The sequence below is a fragment of the Marmota flaviventris genome, chromosome 1, assembly GCF_047511675.1.
Source record: "Marmota flaviventris isolate mMarFla1 chromosome 1, mMarFla1.hap1, whole genome shotgun sequence".
In the NCBI taxonomy this organism is placed as follows: domain Eukaryota; kingdom Metazoa; phylum Chordata; class Mammalia; order Rodentia; family Sciuridae; genus Marmota; species Marmota flaviventris.
This window is the reverse complement of record NC_092498.1, coordinates 164,953,959-164,970,980: the sequence shown is the minus strand read 5'-3', so window position 1 is coordinate 164,970,980 and position 17,022 is coordinate 164,953,959. Positions and strand designations below refer to the sequence as shown.

The 17,022-nt window shown below is 34.9% G+C and overlaps 1 protein-coding gene across 33 annotated transcripts in view; it reads left to right on the top strand.

The window, feature by feature from the left end:
* Pbrm1 (polybromo 1) overlaps nucleotides 1–17,022 on the top strand; it is a 90,546-nt gene that overhangs the window by 20,037 nt on the left and 53,487 nt on the right. For 14 of the 33 annotated variants that reach the window (XM_071618679.1, XM_071618678.1, XM_071618714.1 and 11 more), the window contains 7 exons: nucleotides 1,168–1,253; nucleotides 2,181–2,276; nucleotides 3,161–3,252; nucleotides 7,038–7,251; nucleotides 10,783–10,924; nucleotides 12,042–12,139; nucleotides 14,476–14,520. In XM_071618679.1, the coding sequence (XP_071474780.1) occupies nucleotides 1,168–1,253; nucleotides 2,181–2,276; nucleotides 3,161–3,252; nucleotides 7,038–7,251; nucleotides 10,783–10,924; nucleotides 12,042–12,139; nucleotides 14,476–14,520 (773 nt within the window). Of the gene's footprint in view, nucleotides 1–1,167; nucleotides 1,254–2,180; nucleotides 2,277–3,160; nucleotides 3,253–7,037; nucleotides 7,252–10,782; nucleotides 10,925–12,041; nucleotides 12,140–13,213; nucleotides 13,340–14,475; nucleotides 14,521–17,022 lie in introns of those variants that run through there. The other 19 variants (XM_071618704.1, XM_071618720.1, XM_071618702.1 and 16 more) reach the window with 4 other exon arrangements.

Here is a 17,022-nt window from a genome sequence, read left to right as displayed (position 1 = left end):
CTTTTCACTTTTGTGATAGTGTCCTTTAATGCAAAAAAGTTTTTAATTTTGATGAAGTCCAGTTTATGTATTTTTTTCTTTGGTTGCTTTTGTTTTAGGTTATTACTGCCCAGTCCAAGTTCATAAAGATTTACACCTATATTTTCTTCTAGGAATTTTATAGTTTTAGCTCTTACATTTAAATCTTTGATTCACTTTGAATTGATTTTTGTAATTAATAGGTAATAGTTCAAATTCATTCTTTTATATGGGGTATTATCCTGGCACTACATATTGAAAAGATTTCTTTCCCCATTGATCATCTTGGAACCCTTGTTGAAAATCATTTAACCAAGATGTAGGAGTTTAATTCTGTATTCTTGGTTCTGTTCAGTTCATTTAAGTGTTTGTTCTTATGTCAAAGTAAGGTTTTTTAATCCTTTTTTTTTCAGCTAAATATTGATTTATTCCCTGCATTTAAATTTCATAAATAATAAAAAGCAACATTTATAGTGTAAATACAATGTAAAATAGCTTTTCCGTTGCTCTGTAATTCCCTCTTAGAAATTTTGTAGTCCTGCTTGTAGAAATTCCTTGAATTAATCACATATCATTGGGAATTTAGGAAAGAATGCTCAGAAAATCTTTTAGTAGTAAAATCATTAGATTTTCCTGAACCCTGACCCAGATACTATTGCTATTGCTAGTTAATGTTAACTCTATCTTTCATCTTTTGAGAAAGTTTGAGTGAAAATCGGAAACGAATTCTGAAGTCCTGTGTTCTTAGTCCTTGGATAAGACATTTTGGTAGTATATTACTGATTGTTAGTTGATACAGTTAAAAATTTTACTTTTCAATCTAATTATTTTTCTAAACCTTTTCAAGAGAAAGAAAATCTTGGATTTGACTTTTAGGTTGTATACAACTAGGATTTGTTGTATTTTACCATCAGATCTTTGCATATTACTTCACTAACTGTGAAAGAACTAGAAGCTTTTTGCATTTAATTAGTGACAACTTCATGAAGATGTTTGAGAAGCTTACAGAAAAGTTAGAGGATGCAGCTTTGTGAATGTTGAATAGATGTCAGCTCCAAATGGAAAGAGTACCATGAAAGGTGCCCAGTGTGTGAACAAGGGAATTTTTTTTCTATTCCTTTTTTAAGCTGAGTAACTTTATTTTGACAGGATGCAAATTCAATTAAAAAAATATTTTATATGAAAAAGGCAGAAATTGAACATCATGAAATGGCTAAGTCAAGTCTTCGAATGAGGTAGGTTAAGAAATATTTAAGATCTTTATTAATTTTCTTTCTTTTTTTTTTTTTTTTTTTGGTGTGGTACTGGGGATTGAACCTAGGGTGGCTTTACCACTGAGCCACATTCCCAGCCTTTTTTTTTTTCTTTTTCTTTTTTTTTTTTGAGACAGGGTCTCACTGAATTGCTGAGGCTGACCTCAAACTTGCAATCCTCCTGCCTCAGCCTCCCAAATTATTGGGATTATAGATGTGTGCCACCACATACTACTCAAAAAATTTCCAAGATCTTTGTGTTTTTGTGTTTGCTGAATTTTCTAATAAAATCAATACAGTAGAAAACAAGATTTATGTTACATTTCAAGATTATATTTAGTTAATAATGTGATTCTGAAAAGAGTAGAGTAGCTTATCTAGCCTCTTCATTGTAGCTGAAGGGCTTTATTTAATAAGAAACACTTAAGGTAACACCACTATATCCTCCTCTTACCTTTATAAATCCATATTGGTGTAATACAATATTATGGTACTTGGATATAATGTGCAGTAGCATTTATTTGCAATATACGAAGATCTGAAGTACCATTCTAGTTGGTTTTTCCTTTCCTAGAACTTTAAGTTTGAACAAATCTTAATTCTGGAATTCTGCTTCCTCTTACCTGAAATGAAAAGGTTGGGTGATTATTTTCAAAGCTCTCTCCTGGTTCTCACATTTATTTTGTTATCATTTCCTCTGGCTCTACAATGACCATAATCTCTCAAGGACCGTCTGTGGTCTGCTGTCCTCTGCAGAGTCCCATGGTCCTGGAGAAGAGCCTGCTGCATAGTAGAGGCTCAGAAAAATTCAACATTTCTATTAGGAAAAAAATAGAAAATGTCTTTTTTTTTTTAATCCAGAATTCTGATTAGCTATCAAGTTTCTGAGGTTTTTTTATCTTTGACTAGGACTCCATCAAATTTGTCAGCGACCAGGCTGACAGGCCCTTCGCACAGTAAAGGCAGCCTTGGTGAAGAGAGAAATACCACTAGCAAGTATTATCGGTAAGAAAAAGAGGGTTTAGTCTGAGAGTTGACCCATACTTATGACAGTAGGCATATTAATATTTGTCTGATGGCTATTTTGAAATAATATTTTGGGATGATTTTTTTTTTTTTTTCTTTTTTGAGACAAGGTCTCACTAAGTTGCTGAGGTTGACCTTGAACTTGCAGTCCTCCTGCCTCAGCCTCCCAAGTTGCTGGAATTAATAGGCATGTGCCACTGATCCCAGCATACTTCTGGATTATGAGAGTTATTTATCAAGTGCTTTATTTAAAAGGTTGAGATACTTGTAGTAGGTTTTACCTCACCTCTCAAATAATGATTAAGGATTCTTTAACCAGTTAGTGTTTAGTATTAGTTATAAATAAAATGTGAGATTTAAATACTTATTTGCAATAAATAAGTTTTGTGTTTAGAATAGAATTTTTTTGTCATTTTAAAGTATGAGCATTTTAGAAGAGAATAACTGGTGATGGTGATTGAGTCTTTACTTTCTATAAAATAAGGAGTAGATCTACATTTAAGTAAAAAGCAGATTACAAGTTGCCCACTCCAGGCTTTCTACTACCACTGCCACTTTCTTAGAGGAAAAATTAGTTTTTCTTGGATAACATTGATGAGGAATATTAAGTAGTAAAAAGATAAAGAGGCAGTTAATATAAATTATTTTTCTGGGGCTGGGGCTGTGGCTCAGTGGTACAGCACTTGCCTAGCACGTGTGAGGCACTAAGTTCAATTCTCAGCACCGCATATAAATAAATAAAATAAAGGTCCATCAACAACTAAAAAAAAAAAATTTTAAAGCAAAAGAAATTATTTTTCTTTGTTATTAAGTACTTTGTTAACAGCTCCTAATGTCTTCCAATATCTTGTTTTTCTTTGTAGTAATAAAAGAGCAGTCCAAGGGGGCCGTTTGTCAGCAATTACCATGGCACTTCAGTATGGCTCAGAAAGTGAAGAGGATGCTGCATTAGCTGGTAGGCAGTAGCTTTTGGCTAAATTAAATGCCTTCTAAAGTGGATCCTTTTGGTTGGTCTAGCCTGAAGTTTGTTGGTTTTTGGAAAATGTGCTATTTGGTTCCATTTGATTGCACCCCTTAGTTGGCAGCTGATTTATCAAAAGCTTATTGCTTGATATTGGTTAAAATTCATATCTGGGTAAATATAAAAACATGAAAGAGAGAAAATGATGTAGAACGGATAATAGTCAAAAGGTAGCCATATTAACATCAGATAAGAACTTTCGGAGATAAGTGAAAAGATTAAAAAAAGATTCAGCCTACAATAGTAAAACATTTGTTTCATTGGGAAGATGAATTACAAAGGAGCTCCAAATATGTAAATCAAGAAGATGGAACTTTATGGAGAATTTGAAAACAATACGCGTCCAACAGAATTCCTCTTCTCTCGTTTGCTAGATAAGTAGAAAAATTGAATCTACTTCCTCATAAGTATGATGATATTGAAATGAGTTACCACAAGCTTAGTGGTGTAAAATAAATTTTTTCTTACAGTTCTGGAGATCAGAAGTCTAAAATCTAGGGGTCAGCAAGCCAGTTTTCCAGATATTTTAGGGGAGAATGTATTTTCTTGCTTTTTCTGCTTCTGAAGACTATCTGTACTTGGCTTGTGGCCCCTTTTCTCTATCTTCAAACTGCATCTTTCCAACTTCTGCATCTGTTGTCCCTTCTTCTTGCTGCTTTGACCTTGTTGCTTCCCTCTTGTTAGGATCCTCTTGATTACATTTAAGGGCACACCCACATAATTCACAGATTAATTCAGGTTAATCTTCTCATGTCAAGATTATTAATCACATTCACAAAGTCCCTGTTGGCATATAAGGTAACATTCAGAGGTTCTATTGACAAAGACATGAGTATATATTGGTAGTTATTATTCAGCTTATCATATGTATTCTACATTTAGAGAACACACATTCTTCCTAGGTTCATATTTATAAAAACTGACCATCTACTCAAAACAAATTTCAGTAAAGATTAGGTGTTATATAGTCCCCATTTCTGATAAGTGCAGCTAAGACATCAACTAACAATGAATAGAATTTAAAAGTCTAAACATCAGAAATTTTAAAATAAACACATAGGCTAAAAGAAGAATTATCTCAGAAATTTAAAATACTTAAAACTGAACAATTGCAACAGTGAAATAATGCATCAGAACTAATTGGGTGTAGCTGAAGTGATAATTCAGAAGGAATCTCATAAGTCTGAATGCTTCTCTTTAGAAAAGCACCTGAAGGAATGAGCTAGGCATCCAACATTAGTAAATAATAAGATAATTTTTAATAAGATAAGTTAGAAAAATGAGTAATAAAGCTAATAGCAGAAATTTAATTCATTAAAAAAGAAACTTATAATGGAAAAAATTAATGGGGTGAAAAGTTATTTTGTTAAGACTATTAATAAAATAAGTTTATGTTGAAATTATCAAGAGAAAAACATAAAAGGTAAGTAAATAATATTAGGGAGGAGAGAGACATATAGAGATTAAATGAAAATGTATTTACAGCATATACATTTAAAAATTTAAATGAAAAAATTCCTAGAAAATGTTAAATGTATAAAACTGATTCAAAAATTAAGCCAGGCTTGGTGGCACATGCCTGTATTCCACACTGCTCCCAAGGCTGAGGCCCAAGGATCACAGATTTAAAGCCAGCCTCAGCAACTTAGTGAGGCTGTAAACAACCTAGGGACACCCTATCTCAAAATGAAAAATAAAAAGGACTGGGGATGTGGCTCAGTGGTTAGGTGCCCTCTGGGTTCAATCCCTGGTACCAAAAAAAAAAAAAAAAATTTAAAGGCTGAGATTATTCATAGAACCAGTAAAGAATTAAATTGTCAGTTAAAAACCTTCCCACATAGAAAACACCAAGCCAAACATTTAAGAAAGAAGAGTTATAATTTTTACCTCAGTGCTGGAGATTGAACCCAGGGCCTCACACTCTACCACTGCATTTCACTCTCTTAGACAACAGAATTTTATTAAAACATCTGCACAGTAGATGAAATGAGCTTCCAGTTCATTCTGTGAATCTAATATAACCTAGATATCAAAACCAATTAGAAGCATACTGTATCTGTCAGTGTATATAATACATGATGACACAATTGGATTTATTCCAGAAATACTAGGTTTGTTCAACATTAGAAAAGATAAAGTACCATTTACTGCATTAACATTAAATAAAATACAATTGGCTCATCACATATTTTTGATAAATACTACAATTCTCATTCATGATGAAAATTCTTAGCAAACTAAGGAGATTTTTCCTAAGCTGATAAAAGGCATTTCTCTTTTTAAGGGAGAAATGTTAGCCGTGTAGAAATAGGGTAAGAATTCTGTTACATTTTTTAGTGAAAAAGTACTACACAGCCTACAGTTACAACAGTTAATGTATGAGGATCAGAAAAGAAGAAAGATACATACATATTGTAGTTGACAGATTTTTTTTCTACTCAAACTCTTCAAATAAATTACTAAAATGAATAAAAAAATCATAAGTTGCAGATATAAGATCATTACACAAAAATCCTTCTCTGGAATAAGGCACAAAAAGAAAATTAGGTATATATCCAACAAAAGATGTGTAAACTCTTTATAGGAAATATCAGAGATGATGACTAGTTTCAAATCCTTGTCTGCTTCTAGCTAGCTCTATGACTGTATTAAAATCTCATCTGACAGCTTTATAGGATGAATGACATTGTATAAGTTGTTAATCTCTTTTGCCCAGTTTTCTCATTTGAAAAAATAATAACAATATCTGTTTCATGTGGTGGTATTAGGACTGCCTAAGGCTTATGCTTATCAAGTTTTTAGCCCAACTTAAGTACTTAATAAATGATTGTTGGTCTTACCTGGGAGGAGTACATAGCAATTATGGTGATCCAGCCAAAACAATTTAAACTGTGATCTTTATGCACTCAATAAGAAATCAGGGAACTGAGCAAAATCTGAAGATGATTCTGTGTTTTACTTTTTGTGGTGTTTTTATGATTTAGCATCTATTTAAAAATTCCCTCTATAAGGAATACATCATTCATCAGGGATGGTATAAATCAATAGGGCAAAGTCACAGAGACTTAAGGTTAAATCATGTCTGACATTATCGGCCTAATGTAAATTTATACTATTCTAAATGTGTTAGCAGCTTTCTATTATTGTAACAAATATCTGAGATAATCAACTTATGAAAATACTTTATTTTGGCTCACAGTTCTGGATGTTCTAGTCTATGATCAGACCCGTGGTGAGGTAGCACTTCACTAGGCTCCACCTGTTAAAAGTTTCCACTACCTCTCAATAGCACCGCTCTGGGGGATAAGCCTTTAACACATAGGGCTTTGAGGGACATTTCAAATCCAAACTGTAGCCCTGAACTTCATGGTATTATTTTAGTTCTGAAGTCTCTGAAAGATTTCTTCCTTCTTTTGGCCATACATGCCAAGGAGTCTCTGAGGAGAGCCCAGAAAGAAAAACTATTTTGCAACCTTTTATAACCAGTATAACTTTTACTATTTAGCATTTTATTTCTGTGAAATGTTTCTCTAAACATATAGTTCTATGAAACATTTCTCTAAGCATGCATCCTTAGCATCATCTTTAATGGAGATTATAGACTATTTTTAAAAAAATTCAAATATATATGTCTGTCTGTTGAAGGAGCTATAAAATATGGTTATTTCATGCTTTGTTACTTTCTTCCCCTGTGAATACTAGTTTTTTTGTCTTTCTAGCTGCACGTTATGAAGAAGGAGAGTCAGAAGCTGAGAGCATCACTTCCTTCATGGATGTTTCAAATCCCTTTTATCAGCTGTATGACACAGTTAGGAGCTGTCGGAATAACCAAGGGCAACTAATAGCTGAACCTTTTTTCCATTTGCCTTCAAAGAAGAAATATCCTGATTATTACCAGCAAATTAAAATGCCCATATCACTACAACAGATTAGGTAAGATCTTTTCTGTATTACTCTGTGTAAATCTGTTTTCTTATGGTCTAGCCTGCATATATATTATTGTTTCCTAAAATGGATAAGGATTTTAAAATTAAACTTTTTACCTAACCATTTGTTTGTCTTTTGATTAAGAACAAAGTACAAAAACTTTCCTGCTTACACCTTTCATTGATACTTTAATTATGGTAGTTAAACCATATTTAAATTTTATATTGATAGTTGAATCATCAGAATAAGCATAGTCAATTCTTGAAGAACTTATTAGCTGAAACCGTACTTGAAAGATGGTTCCATCTTGGATTCCTTTTCCTGTTTAGAAAATGTTTGTTTTGTTCTTTTTTTTTTTTTTTTGAGATGAGATTTTACTCTGTTACCCAGGCAGATCTTGAACTCATGCATACAGTTAGAAAATGATCATTTGGCAATTCAGCCAGACAGAATACTTAAACCACTATAGTATCATTAACAATGGTAAGAAATCATAACAACAGTTAAAAAAAAAAAAATCCCAATTTAAAAAATAGGCAGAGGGCCAGGCTCTGTGGTACATGCCTGTAATCCCAGCTTGAGATGCTGAGGCAGGAGGATCGTAAGTTCAAAGCCAGCCTTAGCAACTTAGTGTGAGGCCTTGAGCAATTTAATGAGACCCTGTCTCAAGATAAAAAATAAAAAGGGTTGGGGATGTGGCTCGGTGGTTAAGGGGCCTTGGGTTGAATCCCTGGTTCACAAAAAGTGAGAGAGAACAGAGGGCTTCCATAGGAGGTTTAGACACTGCTACCGCTGTTGCCACTGTGTCTGTAGTGATCCCTGAGAAGTTGCAGCACATTTTGTAGGTACTCAGCACCAACATGAATGGGCAATGGAAAATAGCCTTCTTCCAAGTTGGAATTTTCTGGTGTAAACTTTGCTTTGTTAAGTCACTATTTCAGCACACACATCCCCCCGCCCCAACGCCGCCCGCCATGTCAGTTTTGTGGACACTCCAGTAGGAGTGGGTGAGAAATAGGGAAGTGATTTGGGCCTAGATGTTAGTACACTAACATTTTGAAGGGTCAATATGTAGGATGTCTAATCCCTTCTTGGGTCTCAGAACCCATGGTGCCTAATAAGAAACTTGCTGTGCCTGGACTCCCTTCTATGTATGCTATGTAGAGCAGCAGTGAAGTGTAGGGCAGTGCTATCCAATAGAACTTTCTGCAAACATGGAAATGTTTTATTGCCTGTGTTATCCAATATGATAGTCACTAGTCATGTGTGGCTGTTGAGCATTTGAAATGAGGCTAGTGCCACTGAGGAAGTTGATTTTAAATTGGATTTAAATTTAATCTCAGTAGCCACATGCATCTAATGTCTACAATATGGTGCAGAATAGTCCTAGGAAGATTAATTGGCAGAAGGAAGATAGTTGAGTTTCCCCAAAAGCAATAAAGAATGGATGGATAGCCAGATGTAGTGGCACATTCCTATAATCTCACCTACTCTTGAGGCTGAGACAGGAGGATTGCAAGCTCAAGACCGCCTAAGCAGTTTAGAAAGGCCCTAAGCAATTTAGCAAGACCCTATCTCAAAAATTAAAAAAAGGGGCCTGGGGCTGTAGCTAAGTGGTAGAGCACTTGCCTCGCAGGTGTGAGATCCTGGGTTCGATCCTCAACACCACATAAAAATAAATAAGCAAATAAATAAAGATTAAAAAATAGAAGTAAATTTTTAAAAAGGGCTATGGATGTGGCTCAGTGGTACAACACCCCTGGGTTCAATCCTCAGTACCAAAAAAAAAAAAAAAAAGTTTGAGAATGGAAAACTAGAGCTGAGAGATAGCTCAAAAGTAGAGTACTTGCTTAACATGTACCTGGCTTTGATCCCCAGGCCCACACACAGAAGTGAATAGGAGCTAGTGTGGTACCTCATGCCACTTTTCACTGTGCTGGGATTTGTTTTCCCCATGTTTATTTCCATTTTCTCTCTTCCTTCACTCCAAGTCTCAATTGATTAGCTTTAGTTTGATAAATCTCTGAAGATCTGTTAAGTTGTTGTTTGCAAATTTGGATTCTTTTAGGTGTTGAGAACACTTAGCATCCTTTGATTTGGCAGGAATAAGATTAATAAACTCTGGTGCTAGCTGGTAGTGAGGACTGAATATATGCTTAGTTTTTGGCTTTTTTTCCCCCTTTCAGATATGTTTTCTAATATTCGTATTCCTTAAGTGCTACACAGAATCTGAATAGTATTTTGTTAAATTTTAAGTAAAACTTTATATGCATAACAGACAATTCTGTTCTAAGAGAAAGTTTGGAATCTCCATTCAGTGAAACTGTTTTCACACATTTTGGTTCTTTAATAATATTTTTGTGATTTTGATGACTAAAATGCAGGTGCCTCAATCAAGATTTAAGAGTTTATCCTTAAAAAAAAGTTTATTCTGTCCACATAGAGTTAGAGCAAATAGTGATTCTTCATTTAGCACAAAGTACATAAGGCCTTTCAAAGAACTGGTATTATTAATAGCAGTAGTGTCTAACCTATCTTTTTACTTAGGACTTTTAAGTAAAATAAGCAAAAACCTCAGCTTAGGCCATCATAGTTTGTAATAAATTATATTGGAGGATAGCAATAAATGGATTCTGACAAATTTACCTCTCATTTACCATTGGAAAATCAATTAAGCTATCCTTTTATATCTTCCTTGAGTAAATATCTTTCCAGATGTTTCTTCATGGCATTGCCATTATTATTATTATTATTTTAATCTGCATGAACTAAAATATTCAGCCTCTTTCCTAACCCCAATGCTGGGGATTTAACCCAGGGCACTCTACCACTGAACTACACCTCCTACACCCCCAGCTTTTTTATTTTATATTTTGAGGCAGGTTCTTACTGAGTTGCTAAGGCTGGCCTAGAGCTTGTGATCCTTTTCCTCAGCAGCAGGATTATAGGCATGCACCACTATACCGGGTTGAAATGTCCTCTTATTTTCAGAAATGGGTAGTTCTCCATGATTCTTCATTGAGGTAGTTTAAAATCACTCTAATTTTATTTCTTCTTAAAGTTACTTGTTATCCATGATCAGGGTTTTTCCATTAGGGATTGAACCCAGTGATGCTCTGCCAATGAACTACATCCCCAGCTCTTTTATTTTTGTTTTGAGATGGCCTAACGAAGTTGCCAGAGCTGGCATCAAACTTGAAATCCTCCTGGTTCAGCTTCCCAAGTCACTGGGGTTCAGGCATGTGCCACCAGGCCTGGCATGCCTCCTTTTTTATCTTTTTTTTTTTTTTTTGGTGGTGGTACTGGGGATTGAACCCAAGGCCCTAGGCATGTGAGGCAAGCATTCTACCAACTGAGCTATATCTCCAGCCCCCTCCTTTTTATCTTAACACAGTCACTTGCAAGGCTTCTAACCACTATCACTAGTGAAGATACCGTGGAGTGCTTGTAAGGATTTTTGCATTGTACTTTCAGGAAGAAAAAGTGTTTCATCATTTTCAAAGTGGATCGTACTAGCCATTTATTTGTCTTTCACAGAACAAAATTAAAGAACCAAGAATATGAAACTTTAGATCATTTGGAGTGTGATCTGAATTTAATGTTTGAAAATGCCAAGCGCTATAATGTTCCCAATTCAGCCATCTATAAACGAGTTCTAAAATTGCAGCAAGTCATGCAGGTATGATTTCTTAGTTTTGCTAAATTTGTTGTATGTATCATCAAAATAGTATTATGTTTATTGAGTGTGTTCTTTTGAGATGAATGATTTTCCCCAACATTATCAAGTCATTCATTTCAACCATAGTACTGCTAACTATTATTTTAGAATTGTTAGGACCATTTTGAGGAGAAGTAATAATTTAGAAAGGAGTAAGCTTCACGAATAGAGGAATCTCCTGAGTAATTTTAGGATTGTAGGGAAATTACCCTTTAATCCTAGATGATATTCTGTCATTTAGGTTTTATTTTTTTGGTTCTAGACTTTGTCTCTGTTAAGATGGGACTAGTCTAGAAGAAAAGGCATCTGAAAGGTAATTATTCATTGTATAATGTCCCAAAAGTTTTAACAGATCCTCCCTGAAAGTACACCTTTAGGGGCATCTGAAGTCACTGGCCATCTAGGGGTTTTAAGACAAAATAGTAGATAAGAAACTGAATTTATCTCACAGTTTTTGGTAGAATCTTTTTTAGAAAGATAGTCTTAACACAAGGAAGCAACTAAAGCACCCATAGGTTCTCTTCATTTTGTATAATCAATATTGCACTTCTTAGTGTTGTGAATGTCAGGCTTTTGTTCCGCAGTACTGTGTGTGTGTATGTGTATATTTCCCATGCCTGTTGTGGTTGGACTTTCATCTCTCTTTGGCAGAAAATCTTTAAAAATGCATGTGTTGAAAAGTAGATCTCTTTTCACCTTTCAAAGATTCAACTTTTTTCTTAACTTCACTGTCTCTTTAGAAGTCATGGGTGCCAGAGATCACCTTCGAGTTGGCCACCAAAACAAGGTGTCCTACAACTTGCCTTAGTGCTTTTAACCAGTTAAATCCTTTTGTAGTCTTAAATGCTGTAGCTAACATTGATTCTTTAACTCTCTGGATCCATTTTTTTAACCTACTTTTCTGTCATGCAGGCTTTTGTTAAACTGGGTTATTAAAAATATTTAATGAATCTTTAATTTTGTGCATGCTACGTGGTGTTTTCTGAATGAATCTGACATGTCTAGCTCTTTAACATTCATATATTCATACATGTGTTCAACGGAGTAAGTCTGACTCCTGAAACCTGCTTTGTTATAGGCAAAGAAGAAAGAGCTTGCCAGAAGAGATGACATAGAGGATGGAGACAGCATGATCTCTTCAGCCACCTCTGATACTGGTAGTGCCAAAAGAAAAAGGTATATGATCTTCTCATAGCTGGAACTATCTCAGTTCCTGTTTATTTTAAATAAGTACAGAAAAAATATTTTTTTAAGTGGTGAAGTATTGATTATAAGTTTGAAATATTTGATAACATCTTTTGGAATTCATTTATAAATTGGATAATTAGTTGTTATTATTTTTCTTTAAGTACCACATTGCTTTTAGATGACACAGGGGAAAAAAAAGATACCTACATATGCACCTTGGCAAACATGTAATTTTTACTATCCAGATAAAGATAGTAAGATGGCTTTTTAAGATTGCCACTTAAATCTAATTTAGGTAATTTCTACATAGTGAATTACAAAGATGTAATATGAATTAGGAAAGGTAAGGAGAATTCAGTTCTACTGCTACAGTGAAGTAAGTCATTGCTCCTTACCTTTTATTTTTCCTTTTTAGTTTGATCTTTATTTGTGATTTTAAGAATGTCAGATTGTGTAATACCATCATAACTTCTTATAGTTCGTAAAATGTTAAGCTAGATATTTGGATGTTTTTTTGGTTTTCTTCTTAATCTTTCTTTCAACTTCCCTAACGCTTTCTTCCTCTCAAGGGTTTTGTGGAAGGGGATCTTATTGTGAGATTCTGAAACTGGGCTCCTATAAGGAATCATGCACATGGAGTTTCTGTGGCCTGATCATTGTGGAACACTGTAGTCTTCTTTAAACCCTACTGCCTTACAGTCTTTGCAGCAGCAGTGAGTCTAGGGAGGGTACCTTAAACAAGGAATAAGCTACTCTGATAGCAGGGCTTGACAGAGTCAAAACTGAATGAAGAAGTCATTAGTAGCTGTAGACACAGTTCCATACATACATTAAAAGATCTGCTAAGATCAGAAGATTTTTAAAAGTGGTTTAGAAAATAGAAGCTATCCTGTCTTTCCCTCTTTTAAAGGACATTTGGGAAAATTTTTTTAGCTCTGAAAATGACTTTGCAATGCTATGCCGTGGTAACTAAATTGAGTGGTGTGCCCTGAGATGTGAGTCTCCTCCGTCACTAGCCTATGAATTTCATCCTTCCAAGTTCTTAATTCCTTGTTATACCAGGGACTACGGAGGAAAAATGTGAAACCAGATCAGAGACATCAAATCAAGAACATCTTTGAGTGTAATTATATAACTCTACTTCAGCATCACCTGTGTTTTCCAGATCAGTCACCAATCAAAGATAAAAACTTCTCAGGCAAAAGAAGGTAATGGAGGCAAAAGTGATGATACAGTTAGTGCCAGCACTGGATGAAAAGAGAGCTCTTAAGTAGTTGAGTGTTAAGAGAAGAAGAGTTCCAAGGAAGCATAAACCCAAGCCAGTCTTTAAAAATTACATCTCTGTGGCTTGTAGTTTGTGGGACACCCAAGTAGATGAAATGAAAGTTATTGTCCTAAAACCTCCTGTAAAATACAAACTTAAGCATTATGTTATTACAATTATGAACTCCCTTGGCAGGGTGTGGTGGAACACACCTAAAATCCCAACTTCTTGGGAGGCTGAGGCAGGAGGTTTTGCAAGTTTGAGGCTAGCCTCAGCAATTTATCAAGACCCTGTCTTAAAATTAAAAAATAAAAAAAGGGCTGGGGATATAGCTCAGCAGCGAAGCACCCTGGGTTCAATCCTCAGTACCATCACCAAAAAAAAAAAAAAAGATTCCATTCCATTTCAGACAAAAAGTCTCTATATGAACAGGTTTTCTAGGAAGTATTTTGTATGACAAAGTGAAAGACAGAAATAAGAGAACAACTATAATTCATCTACCAAAGCAGTGAAAGAACAAACTTGGGTTTAAGATGAAAGCATGAATGTACCTTAAAAGATTGAGAGAATTAAGTCCTATACTTTGGTCTGTAACAAAGGAAATAAAGTGATGAGTCTTTCAGAATGTAGTTATGTTGAGAGGCTTTGGTAATAAGAAATAGACTTCTCCAGAAGTCAGGCAAACTGTAGCCTCGAAGGTTGAGTAAAGCTTGGCCAGAGAACTCAGGGCCAACTTTTGCAACTTGACTCCTAAGTATTGTGTATGATTCTATCTTTGCCTTTTTTTGTTTTTTTTTTTTTTCTTTTTTAATACCAAAGAGAAAAAATGATTATGGGTGTGTTCTCTTTATTCTGGGAGTGCATTCTTCCCCCCCCCCCCATTCCTCTTCCTAAAAATCTATTTTCTGTCTTCCATGTTAAAATGTTCCAAGTATTAAGATCTTTTATGCTTTGGACTGAATAATCCTCTTTTTCTCAACCATATTTGGTTTGTGCATGACCCTCCAATGTTGCTTGTTTTATTTCTCTACACATGTAATGTTTATTTCTGCTTTCCCAGGAACACTCATGACAGTGAGATGTTGGGTCTCAGGAGGCTATCCAGGTGTGCAGTCCTTTTTTATGTGTAAAAATATTTTTAAAAGTATAATTCTTCTGTGTCATGGTCAGTACTAAAGGTGAAAAGTGAAGCCTTAAGCATGTAACAAAAGTGTTTGGGGTGCTAGTTTATTTTACAAATACAGAAACACTGTCTAGAAGTCTAATAAATAAGATGAGAATTGGCTAACCTAGATATGTTCAATACTAGCCTTAATTTGTTGCTGGCTTTGCCAGGGCCAAAAAGCCTCCTCACCAACCATTGTGCTACAGTAAAAGGTAGAAATTGCTAATACGTAAGGTGGCATTATTTGTAACAGGGACTGACTAGTGCTGATTCCCTTTCAGGGACATTTTTTAGTGATTGGGAGTGGTGGAGGAATCAAAATTACAAAATTAACAATGATAATCCAGATGAAGTCAGTGCATGTGGGCACTTGTGCATTGGGCTAATGCTTCTTGAGCATGGATACATTTTCTCAGTCTCTGATCTGTCCATGTCTTATTTCTTTAAAACTCTCCATTCCTTTGCATGATACTTATGATTTTAAAGTCTATGAATTGCCATGTCACATTGCTAATGATAATCGTGTAGTGCTTTTGTTTTCATGTTTGCCATCTGATATTCAGTGTCATTTGCTTACAGAACACCAGACCCTGCTGTTACAGATCATAAAGGAGAACATTTAGTCATTTCTTTTACTTGCCAGGGACTTAGTGGCCAGGGAAGGAGACAGGTTGAAAACAACTGAGTGGAATCAGCATAGTAAAAGAACTGTATAGTGCATACAACTATGTATAGTGCATACAACTATGTAGGTATACTTTTTAAAATGTCCTGATTGCCTAGATAGTTTTAGGAAAGTTATTTCCCCACCTTGTTTTTCCTTGAAAGCTAACTATTCTAAAGTTGCCTACATGTTACTGCCATATGTAATCCATTTTACATGTCTACACATGCATATACCACCCAGGATTTTCCCTAAGAAACTTTTTTTATGAGATGATAAATTTTAAAAAATACCAGAGGCTCTATTCTTTTGTATCATTCATAATATGTGGCACCAAGCTCTAGGAGTTATTGGAAGTAGAAATAGGGGACCTCATGGGATGGTGTTATGAATTAAGCTCTAGAGACCAAGTGCCTAAATTCAAATACCAGCTGTTCTTATTAGCTCTGGAATGTAAGCCTCATTTCAACTTCCTTACTTGAAAAAGGAGTTGTGACAATCCCAACATAGGATTGCTGTGAGGACTCAGTTGTAAAGCTGAGTTAATATGTGTAAAACTTACAACTGGGCCTATATGAAGTGAGTTCTTAGTAAATATAGGTTTGTTTTTGGAAGTTGTGCCTGTTGATATTAGGACATGGTAGATTTCATTTTGTTCTTTTCCAAATCTCATTGGAAAATGTGAATGAAATGTTTTGTTCTAAAGCCTTGACTACTTTAGAATGAATTTCTGTATGCTTTATAAAAGAACTAACCTGTAGCCAGGCATGATGGTACATTCCAGCTACTTGGGAGGCTGAGGCAAAAGTATCATAAGTTCAAAGCCAGCCTTGACAACTTAGCAAGACCCTTTCTCCAAAAACAAAAATGTCTGAGGATGTAGCTCAATTGTAGATTGCTTGCCTACCATGCATGAACCCCTGCATTCAATTCCAAATATCGCAAAAAAGAACCTTTGATTTACTTAGTTTAACAAGCACCACTGACACTCTCAAGCCAGGGAGCTAAGTGCCAGGAGACTTTGAAGCCTGTTGGTTAAATGTGATTAATGCGGCTTTTAGTGCCAGCCAGCTTTTGGGAAAGTGAGGGACATGATGAAAGCCACATATTATCTGATTGAAGTGTTCTGATTATTCACTTTGTGGCCTTATTCATTTGGTCTCTAGGTTTCAGTTTTTACTTCTACATAGTTAATAATTAATTGTACCTGAATCTCAGAGTTTGAGGCTTAAATTACAGTACATAGTATTTAGCATGATAGAAGTGATAATTGTTTTAACTATAAATTGAGTACATATAAAAATAATAGCTTCAGAGAAAGAATAATGGTAAGGAAATTTGAGAAAGTGGTCAGTTACAAAGATTGAGTTGAGACTAAAACATGTATGAACAGTTGAAAGAATATCAGATCTAGAAGGTCTGTGAAGTCTTCTGGAAATTGTTGATAAGCCGAGAAGAGCAAAAATGGTTATGATTCTGATGTTTCAGATTGGATTGGGTTCAGGAGGATAGTGTTGATCCTAGAAAATAAGGAATTCAGAACAGAGCCCCTACTAGCACATAATCTTTGTACAAATTAGAAAACGCACCAATTTCATAAGACACTTCTTTCATATATTTGAAATTTGCTATAATACACTGGTTTTGTTAGGATAGGACTCTTTATTGCCCATCTGTAAAATTCTAAAATTGTATATATATTACAACAGTATCTGTTATCTCTAACTTAGTATCCACTTAAATATGGCCCCTTCCTTGAGTGCACAATAATTAACAGC